The sequence below is a fragment of the Agelaius phoeniceus genome, chromosome 2 (genome assembly GCF_051311805.1).
Source record: "Agelaius phoeniceus isolate bAgePho1 chromosome 2, bAgePho1.hap1, whole genome shotgun sequence".
Lineage (NCBI taxonomy): Eukaryota > Metazoa > Chordata > Aves > Passeriformes > Icteridae > Agelaius > Agelaius phoeniceus.
This window is the reverse complement of record NC_135266.1, coordinates 66,646,642-66,657,947: the sequence shown is the minus strand read 5'-3', so window position 1 is coordinate 66,657,947 and position 11,306 is coordinate 66,646,642. Positions and strand designations below refer to the sequence as shown.

Here is an 11,306-nt window from a genome sequence, read left to right as displayed (position 1 = left end):
TCAGATGACTGCACAGAGCAGGTGCCACAACAGGAGGATGGGATGCCATTCAGAGCAACCTGGACAAACGTGAACCTCAAACGTGAGAACCTCATGAGTTTTAGCAAGTTTAAGGGCAAAGGCTGCACCTGTGTCAGGCATTGGACTAGGTGGTAAAAGAAGCTGAGGACAAAGTGATGGTAGTGCGAATGAAGGCTGCATGTGCCACTGGATCTAAATACACAACCAAAATCTCTAGTTATGTTTTTACTCAGTAGTATAGATGAAAGATAAAATCAAAAGTCAAGAAATCAGAGCAGATAGGAGATGCATCAGATCAGAAAGTGAAGCAAGAATGTAACCTGACACATGAGGACCAACAAACATTATGATCCAAAGTTTAAGTGCTGACGCCATTCCTCTGACTTGCACGTTCTATCATAGAGGTTACTTTTGTTTAGCAAGGAAAATATCCATAAAAGAAAGCTTGATGTCTGTGGTATTTAAAGGATGCTAGTTAAAACAGCAAGGAAGGAAGAATTTTAATCTAGCATGACATTAGGAATAAATTAGTATGGCTGTAAAGGAGACTGAAATGTCTCCTGAATAGAAACTGCTTCTACTTCTCAGTCAATAACATGCTGGGTTCCTAATGAGATATTGTCACTCTGATCCTAATTACTTGTGCCACACAGAATTATCCTCCCCATATAGAATCTGTAGCTCATCTTTTGTGTCTATCACTGAATGTTTTAATTAGTCTTGGTTAAAAAAAAAATGTATATACTGAATCTAATTTTTTTTCCATATGTTAAAAAAAGATTAATGATGTACTGTAAAACAACCCTTGACAGTATTGAGAGGCTTACATTTTCTTGAGATGCTATAAAAAGCATACCTTTGGAGGAAGGGGACACAACAAGAACCTTTGAAATCTTGACACATGGGGTTTATGCAGAAGAGAAGTGGAGGCAAATCTTCCTTTAATGGAACATGAAGCTCTGTGCCACTATAAATCTTAGAAAATCCCACATGATCCAATTACACATCTTATGCTATCACTGAGAATTCTGGAACTCAGTACTAAAAGGAATCAGCTCTTGCTCCATCTGAGTTGTGCTTAGGCTTTGGTATACCTACTCAGACCTTCCATCTGGGATTGGTGTGTATTGGGTCTGAACTTTAGACAGTAAAAGAATTAAATACAATACAACTGATCTCTAAGGACAACTGTCCCTACCCACTATTTTATTAGAGCACTTTGCAGACAAAAGTGGAATTCTTGAATTTAGTTTTGTTATTCCAGGTTTTCTGAGAGACAAATGACATGAAAAGAGCATCCTACATTTACATTGGAGATGGTCACTTGCTAAGCACATTTTCAGTTGTCAAAATGGAAATGGTAAAAAAACCTTTCCTCTCTTTTTTTTTTTTCAGATTTCACACCATTGTCTTTATAAAGGAATTAAACTATTCATTTTATTTTACATAGATCATCTTTCATATTTTTTGATCTTGTAGATTATTTATGTGCACTTTCTGCTGGCAAAACTGAAAAATTTGGAAACATTGACAGTTCAAAATTCTTCTGAATTAGTTTTCATACAGGATATCAAAGAAGCAGAAAAATGCTTTGAGAATTCTATCACCAACTCAACTGGACATTCCTGTTTATAAATACCCGAGAGACTATAAAGAATCACAAAGTAAAGTGAATGCTCTATTGCTAAAGAGAATTCTAACTTGGTAGTATGCTAATCCCCTGTTAAATCACATTACATTAATTTAAATTGCTCTGAGGTGAGGGGAAATAAATAGGAGGGCAGGAGAAGTTGTAAGTTCTCCAAATTTGCTCATTGGTAAAAGACTGTCTGTGTTGACACAGAAATGGCTAAGCATATGAAAAGCAAATGAAAAGAACATGTTGTTTTTCTTTCTACACTGTATTGTGGAAAGATTCCTGTTCAGATAGCTAGAAAAAGCCACTCTACCAAAAGAAACGTCACTGTTTGTTGTAGCTGGGCAGATATCTATTGTGGTCTGAGAAGGACTGAGAGGGATGATCTATCAGGGAAACAAGTTTTCATGGAGGAGTGCCCTTAGTATACTGTTGTATTTAACTTGTGTTGTATTATATATTACTATTATATTATATATTACTTATTATTAATAAATTATATTGAAGGGTGAAGTATGAAATGTATTTTAGTGAATACTAGATGTTTTAAATGTTATCAAAGCAGAAAACTAAAGTTATGCTTTGCCACAAATTCACAAATTTATTCCTAATTGAAAAGGTAAAATCCTTTTTATTCCTAATTCAAAAGGTAAAATCCTGAAAAGGTGAAGACCTACCACAGGATAGGTCTTAATCAATTTTTTGCTGCCTTTTACTTTCTTCCTTTTTTCTGTCCATTCTTTACCTTTCCATTTTCTTTCTTCTCTTCTAATCTTTTTTGAGGAGAGAACACGGACACATTCTTCCCCTAAAATAATTCCTGTCAATTAAAATCTTACTTGACTGATAGCTCATGATAGCACAGCATTGAAGGAAGAAATTTAAACCCAATGATTTAATGGCAATCAAATGTCCCAGGGAGAGGTGATAGCTTCATCTTTTAGATAGTTCTAAGAGCTCTGATGTTGACTTAAAAGCTTTCTGGCTCTTGCCAGGGTTAAAAGTTGTCCTTCCATTAAAGCATTATCCTAGTAGATACTGAGGTTACCTTAGTGACATGTCTGATAGCCCAGTAAGGCTGCACAATTTATCAATCCCATTCTCAGATAGCTGTACTGATCAAGGAGCAGTGTTCAGGGAATGTCCTTATGGAATTAGGGAAAGTTTTCATTGTTTAAGGAGAATGGTGCAGTTTAAGTCCATTAGCATGTGCTAAGTAAGAAGGGGAAGCATTAGTTTGCTTCTGTGAAAGCATATTTTGCAATTACAAGTCAAATTAAAAATCTTAAAAATACTTAGAATTTGCTTTGCTATTAAAAAATAATTACAAATGAAAGCAAGCACAGTTCAGCCAAATTCTTTATTGAGTATTTGTTTCAAAATAGAAGTAGAAAAGCATGTTAGACAATGCCTCTGATATTTTGGTCTGCAAAATTAAGGAACTTTGAACAAGTTTTTCTACTCCATGAATAATTGTCTTTCCCTGTTTGTTGATAAAGGCAGACAACTTCCATGAGTACAAAATTAGAGTGATAAAATTGACATAATTTACAGAAAACTCCACATTAGTACCAGACATTAGCTAAGCATGTTTTGATACAAAAGCTTTCAGACCTGGCCTCATTTTTTGACGACCTTTTTCCATGCTGAGTTAACTGTTTGCATGCATTTTATTTACTGCTTTTATAATCCACTTTAATAATCGAAAGAAACATTTAGGGAAAAATGGGAAAACACTCAAGAATCTCAGTATATGTATTGTTATAGGATTCCTTTAATGGGAAAGTGATTTCTTATAAATAAAGAAGTCAACATGATCACTAATACATTGCAAGAAGCTCATAACGTTTGCTTTTTTCCTTTTTGAAGAGCTTCCATTAGCCAAGTTACTAGAAGGTATTTGGATATGCAGTGTAGGACAAAAAAACCCATGATACATTTAATATAAGGCATATTTGTTTGCTTAGAAAAGGTAACATTACAGGTATTACAAATTTAAACACATGATGAATTTTGACTTACAAAAGCATACAATACTACTGAACCAAAAGTGCTATGTTACCGTCTCATATTTCCTTAGATTACTATAAAAGTCACTTGAGTTGATTCTTTTTCTTTTTTCTAGAAATCATCTAATTTCATTTATATTTCCTATTTATTGGAAATAATAATAATAATAAAAAAATACACTCTGTATTGTTCCCTGCTCATTTTTAATCAAATCCTGCAAACACTTATTAACCAGCAGAAGAAAGAATCCTGGTTCTAACAGAAGTTTTTGGCCTTGCAGGATCCCACCCTCAATAGTGCTTACTATCAAGAGCAGTAAAAGCACCTCCAATGGATTACTCCTAGTGAGCACTGTGCTGGCAGTGAGCATCTGCAGCTTCACATCTTTTTGTGGATTCATGGTTCAGTTTACATTATGTCATCAAAACAATGTCATTTTCTAATGTTCTTATTAAAAAAAAAAATCCAAACAGTTCCTCTCAGAGACCATGTTGTTAATTGTAATTCTGTGAATTCTATCTTGGCAAGCTTTTAGGAATGATCTAGTCTTGTCCTCCTTCTTGCTCCTCCTCCTGCAAAATATGGAAAAAGAACTCTAATTATTATCTGTAATTATATGTAACACAGTAAGACTATGTACTGTATTTACTTGTGAAACAAACATGTGAAAAGGAAAGATGGAGCCTGGAGCTGAATATGTCTCTCTTGTGCTGGCAGCTGTGAAATTAAACTGATCTTTCAGCTTCTTCTTTAATCAAAACAACATAGATTCTGAGAATTATAAATCTTGCTGTGGAGAATCCCAGAGTGATATTTTCCCATTGCTAAGACTCCAAAATCAGACTTCACTTTGATTGCTTTAATCTCATCTGAAACACTCTTTCAGTAAAGCACACAATCTAGATTGTTTTCAGATAACAGAAAAAATTAATTAGCAACTCCAGATTATGTTAGGGGCTTTTTAAAACAAAAATATTGCTTTTTCTTTTGAAATCTGTATTTTTCAGAGCCTTTTTTCCCCCCTGTCCTGACTCTTAAGACAACAGAAATAATATTTTGTATGTGTTATAATGTTTAAATGTATGGCTTTTTTTACCTTGTGCCCTCCTGGTTGGTTGTGCTTTCCGTGCAGGTGCTTCTAGAAAACAGAAATATTGCAGTCAGAATTTATTTGCTGGAGCCTTTGAATTAAAAATCGTTAGAAATATTGGAAACTCATTGCTGACTTTTGAAGTTTGTTCATTAAATTTTTCAGTAAATTAAGAATTTTGTTCCAGAAGTATGTTGGCTTGATCACCTGAAATATGAATGCTTATAATACAATTCCCACGTTTCTCTCACGTGCATTAAATCTTAGTAACATTTTAAAAGTATTCTTGCATTTTGAACATATGAACTAATCTATTATCCACACTGATCTTCTACAGATGGTTACATGCTGTAGTCAGGTGCCAGGGCACTTTGCCCTTGCTCTTCACTCGTGAAACACCATGTGACAGTGTGTCAGTGAAGTACAAGCTCAGGTTAAGGCTCAGGACTCAGTCTGGCTTTTGGCAGTAGATGTCCAGGTCTGCTGCATTGACATTACTGCAGGAATTATTCAAAAGATAAATGCTTGGAACAATTACAAGATATTGGCCACATATCCAGCTATGTTTTGGGCTTGATTTGTAACTGCATTGGGTTCCACATTTAAGGTTTAGTTAATTTTCTCAGGCTTCTGCTTTTAAAGCTGGAGCAGAGCAAGGTCTATTGGATAGGTACCAGCCCCATTAGACATATCCTTTTTATTTCACTTATTCAGTGAAACTATGGGTATGTTTTCCTTTTTCTCATCAAATCTTGAGACTTTTTTTAACCAGATATCTCCTCACTGGGAGGAAGAACACATCCCAAGCATAAGAAATAGTTCCTCTGTTACCATCACAGAAATGTTACTGCAGTAATTTTTCCTCCTTTACAACCATGAAGTGCTTGTATATTCACTAAAAAAGCTGCAGCCAGTTCTCTTTTCATCCTGATGTACAGGGTATATAAATGCATAGCCCTGAGATGCAGGCTTGGCCTCATTCCAGCTGAGGCTAAACAGCAGGTATCTGCACCACCATGGCAGAAAATTCCAAGCTCTGCACTGCCCTGACAAGGACAGAATATGGTCCATCCAAAGGATGCTTTCCATACTTAGGTGCTGTCTGTACAATTATGCTGTCAGATAAGGCTTGTGTTTAAAGATCACACCCATCTGTCATTTTCAGGCAACAGGAGACTCCCCAGCATGCCTTGTACTACTCAGCACTGAAGCTGTACAAACACTTTGTATAAACCTTCATTACTTGGCACAGACTTCAAAACTAAAAAGGCAGAAACACATTAATTTCATTTCATTGTCCAAAAGACATATTTTTCTCCTAAGTATTTAGTTCAAAGGCTGACAGAAGCATTATTCTGCATTATTAGAATTAGAAAAATACATAAATACAAAAGAAACCCTAAGCAAATTACTTCTTAACTTTGAATGAAGATCATTAAACAATGGTTGTTAAAGTCGAAGAACAAATTGCTGGTACAAAGGCAGAGTGAATTCTATTTGGCTCCTTTTGGACCTTTATTCCATTCTGGTTTTTGAAATCAAGAGCTTTCTTCACTTAACAACAGGACAAAGGTAGAGAAATTCCAAGACCCTGTGAGATATTTACTCAACCCCAGAGGTTATATTCCCTGCACCCCACCCATTCCTTCACAACACTGAGAAACACTGGCAGCAGCAGATCACATTTACACAGACAAGAAATAACTCAATTTAAAAGCAACTCACGTGGTCTTCTTCTGTATGTGCTGCTTAAAGAAAAGCAAATTTTTTATGGCTCATGTTCCTTCAAATGTTTTACCTAAGCTTTGTGGTTAGGTATTTCCTCTTGTCTACTATGCTTGCCAAATCTTTTAGTTACTTTTAGCCACAAGATAAGCCTCAACATTTTTCTTTGCAACATCAGTTAACGAATTCTTTTCCAAAACAACTATAAAACACTTCTTGCTAAAATTCTGTCTTCAGACCTAATAATTTTTATGAATAGATACTGTAAAACCTCACCTGGAATGATCACTTTGGACAAAGCGGGTCTTAGTGATACTGAATTTTTGACAAACTAACCTTCCAGATGAACTTTCTTGATTTCTCTCTCGATAATCTGTGGCTCTCCCTCAATTATTTTAGTAACCTTGGTGTACTCAGTTCCGGCTATGGTAAGCATCAAAAACAAATGAGTTAAATCTGGCATAGCATTTTTCCATATGCAAGGAGCCCTCAGTGGAAACAATGTCATTTTTGGGCATAGGTGTTGCAGGCTACCATGCTATTCATGCCATGAAGCATGTTATCTCTAGGGATGAGTCATTCATTGCAATCTTGGTTTAAAGTTCTGCTCCAGCAAAGACTGCTAATTGTTTATAGCAGTTCTGGATGTTTTATGAGCAGAATTAAAGCCCATATGAAATCATTCCTTTATTTAGACAGTAATAATACATATTTTTTGTGTCAGTACTCAAATTCAAATGATTAGGAAATTTTCAGTAAAAAATAATTTTATGTAGACAAGAGGGCCATAAAGCATTATCACCAACAACCCTAAAGCAGCATATGTGTCTGCTTTTATTGGCTAAATGTATAGTAAGGTATTATCATGGCAGCCAAGGGTAACTGACTGAATAAATCATGGAAAAGACAGAAGAAAATCAAGTTAAAGAAAAAGACAAGTCTGCCTACTTGATCCATTCTGTAAAGCAGGATGCTTATGCAAACTAACATATAATAGCAAGGAAAATAGCAAGAATTCAAGAGATAATATTGTCTTCAAATTTCCTAGAGAGAAACCATCTCTTTTCCATACACCTATATGCTTAAGATGCATCTCTACAGATTAGACCTATCTAATTGTATATGTCTGTATCTGAAGGTGATTACAAGTACAGTTATAATTGTTCGATTCTGGTATCTGACCAGAATTCTACAGATAAGATTTGATCCTGATTCTTTTGGACTGGTTTAAAGCAATAGTGCAGTATATACAGGAATTTTCTTGCTGCAATTTTTCAATTTCCAGCTTTTCTTTTAAATAGTTAATCCAGAAATAGGCATCTCCAGAGAGCAAATCTTTTCACATAGCGGGGATACTTAGGACAAAATGAAAAGCTCTCTGGAAGTTGCTGTTTCTGTCCAATATTATAGGTGAATTCTGGCTTAGGTCTGTAAAACTAGGACTCAGATATTTGAAACAGACAGAATTACAGTCAATGGGAGTCATAGCCATATCTTGGCTTTTCTCTAAGACTAGCTGTGTTATCAACTAACATATTTAAGTTTGGTGGTCAGCTGTTTCAGCTGTTCAGCCATCAAGAAATTTTTTACTTGACTGAAGTTTAAGTCACATCCACACAAAAGTGCTTTTGAAAGACAATGAGATTTAGTTCTGTGAACTAAATGTGACTGTAAGTTACTTTACTGGAATATAACTTTGTAACTTACTGGAAAGTTAACATAAAATTAAATGGATTAATTTATGTGAAGAGAAACATCTATCCATATTTTTGAGCTTCTGACTCAGGATCAACATTTACAAAAACCGTATCACTTAAATTCTTTTTTTATTACCCATTGCTATTATAGATAGTTTCTCTAATCTACAATAAGCAGAGAACATTCCAAATTCATAGATAAAGATTAATTTCATAAGCAGAAGTTCTTTCACTATTCTACAGCTACTGGTTATGTACTGCCAAAACTGTTAGAATGAAGAGAGCAAGAAGGAAAGATAACCATTCCTTGGAATGCTGTATTTGAAGAGAATTAAAGTTAATGTCTGGATATCCATCACCTGTAAGCATTTAAAGAAGATGTTAAACATGCCTTTAATTATTAACTTGAGGGCAATGAACATTCATTTCTGAAGAACTGATAAGTAAGATGAATTTGGCCAGTTACAATATGTTCCATTTCATAGTGTTTTTCACAGATTTAAATTTATTAAAAAATATTGGAATAAATATTCATTGCTCCCCTGGGTTTTAATTCAGTAACCTTTTAAAGACTGAAAAAAAGAATTCTTTTTTTCCTGTGATCAATGGCATGAAAAATTTGATTACTCAAGCTTTGGTTCTTACTGCCATTTCACAGATATCTGGCACTAGAATATAGTGTTCTATTTTTTTTCATTAAAATTCCACTTCTACTACATCAGTCTTTAAAATGTTAAGTTCAACATATCTGAGAGGGGTTTCAGTTATCATAACCTGTTGCAAAAATGTTAGTTATAATTCTCTAAATTACCTCCCTGCAGAAGTCTTTTGATTTCTTCATCTTCCAGTAAATGACCATCACCTTCAATAAATTTGGTCACTTTGGTAACCTCTGATAGAATACAGGTTATGGCAAAAAAGTTGATTTACAAAAAACATTTGGCAATCCCACAAGAGCATATATAATCATGTCATAGCATTGTTCTGAATTTAAAAATTTGTAGTAAAAATTCATGTTATGGTATCAAATGTCACATAAACACTGGAAACACCATATTATATGACAAACATAGCATGCTATATAATAGACCCAGGCAGCCTCAACTCTAGAGCTGACTGAAATACGAAGATCAAGGACTCAAACCAGAATTTTACATTTGAAGGGTTTTGAGGGTTAATCTCTGGGTAAGATTTTGCAGTATAAACATAAATTCTTTAAACATAGAATATCCACTCAGTAATTACTTAAGTTATATATGGATATATATATATATATATGTTAAAGAAATGAAATAAAACAAGCATACTAACCTTCTTCAAGGATTTTCTTTAACTTCTCTTCATTGTCTGAACCTCCTGCAGTAATTCTGGTATATTTTATTTCAGGCCCTGGAAGAAATTTTATAAGATAGTGGCTTTTATCAGATATAACAGGTTTGTCCTTTAAATTATATTTTCCTATTTAATTCCTGTGGTGATTCCATAGTTTACATGCTCTAGTCTGCTTATATGGTAAGTTGTTTTTTTTTACCATTTCCAAAATTAAACAGAATGAGCTTTAAAAACAGTAGTTAGAACTAGTCCTGAAAGTAATTAGGCAAATTTGCCATAATTAGAAAAATTAGCTGCTTACATTCTTAGAGTAAGACACAATTTTAAACTCTGTTGTATTAGATCATAGATCAGATATTTCTGCAGTCCATTATTAGTCTATTGTCTGTTGCAAATAGACATTTTTGCTTTTGTTATTGCTATGAATCATTTGAAGACTTAATATTTGAGATTCCTTATCAGTTTCTACAGATTGAAAATGAGATATAGGTCTGAAATTCTGGCATTTTACACTCCATTTACCATTTCACATGGAATATTAGTGAAACTTGAATCTGAGAATGGAGAAAATGATATTTTATTCATCTCCCCCTACAATTTTTTGCCAGAAAATAGTCCAGGTTTATTCATAAATCACTAACATCTTTCATTCAGTTATTTTCATTGTAGTAAAAAGTTGTATGATAATAACTTAAGCATGATTTTTTATTTCTGTCTTTCTCAAGTTACTTTGGTTGAATTTCAATATTTTCTAAATAAACTGAATATTAGGACTTACAGCTAAGTCAAAATGTTGTTATAACAGTGTCTTTTCCTTACAAGCTCTCTAGCAGACAGAATTGTAACAGCAGCATTCAAACTGATATTTACACAAGGTGATCAAAAAGCGTCAACAGAGAACTCCATGTATCACCTACTATGCTTAAATATGCCTCACTCTACTTATCAGTTTCTAGGATGCTTAAAGAAATAGCTATGTAATAGGTCAAATACAATTGAAATTGGCCAAGGAATTTGGAAGTTTTTGTGTGATAAAATCCAGGGATGCATATTGATTTTATCTTACATTAACTTTATCCAAGTGTCTAACTTGTGGATGTCAGATCAAGTCCCCCAGAGAAATAGAGATCTTTTTCCGAAATGGCTGTCAAGAGAGCTTGGGATGACATGCAAAAATAGGCATCTACACATTAAACATCTATGTTTGGTAAAATGAAACCTTCCTGGAGGTATATAGTCCAGAAGTTCAGAAAAAAAGAAAAAGAAAATTATTTCCTTCTAAAGCAAAGCAGAGTACAAAAACACAATAAAAGAAAAGCAGTCTCATTCTGAAATGGTAGCAAGAAGGTAGCAGAAGTAGACACTTGCCAAAATATGAAAATAAAAAAGAAGACAAATTTTCATAGTTTTGCATGCTGTTAAAATATTGTTGCCATTTATGTATATGTGTGTGTAGGACATATGGCCAGCTTTACAGAGACAGTGGGAAGTATTAGGGAAAATTCAACTGTCAAGGAAATGCAGTTTAGGCACTAGGATAGAACTTATGATATGTTACTTTTGTATGCAAAGTTGGACTTTACTAAGAAAGAATATCTCAGTTTAATTTACCTTGAATAATTCTTTCTTCTGTTACTTTTTTCTCTGTCACTTCCACAGGTCGTCCATCAATGATTTTGGTGTATGTTTTAATAATTGGTTCTACAAGGATTTTTAAATTCAAGGCATTAATCAAGTGATGAACTTTCAAGTGTTCTTTTTGAGATGTGGAAACTGACTGAAGCACAGAAGGAAA

General features: G+C 34.1%; 1 protein-coding gene across 17 annotated transcripts in view; it reads right to left on the bottom strand.

The window, feature by feature from the left end:
* Positions 1-3,003: 3,003 nt before the first annotated feature.
* Positions 3,004-11,306, bottom strand: part of POSTN (periostin) — a 31,160-nt gene continuing 22,857 nt past the window's right edge. For 4 of the 17 annotated variants that reach the window (XM_077173759.1, XM_077173757.1, XM_077173761.1 and 1 more), the window contains 4 exons: positions 9,491-9,568; positions 6,483-6,502; positions 4,764-4,805; positions 3,004-4,239 (listed from right to left, as the gene is read on the bottom strand). In XM_077173759.1, the coding sequence (XP_077029874.1) occupies positions 4,210-4,239; positions 4,764-4,805; positions 6,483-6,502; positions 9,491-9,568 (170 nt within the window). In that variant the 3' untranslated portion in view covers positions 3,004-4,209. Of the gene's footprint in view, positions 4,240-4,763; positions 4,806-6,482; positions 6,503-6,818; positions 6,906-6,991; positions 9,072-9,490; positions 9,569-11,122; positions 11,213-11,306 lie in introns of those variants that run through there. The other 13 variants (XM_077173756.1, XM_077173760.1, XM_077173753.1 and 10 more) reach the window with 8 other exon arrangements.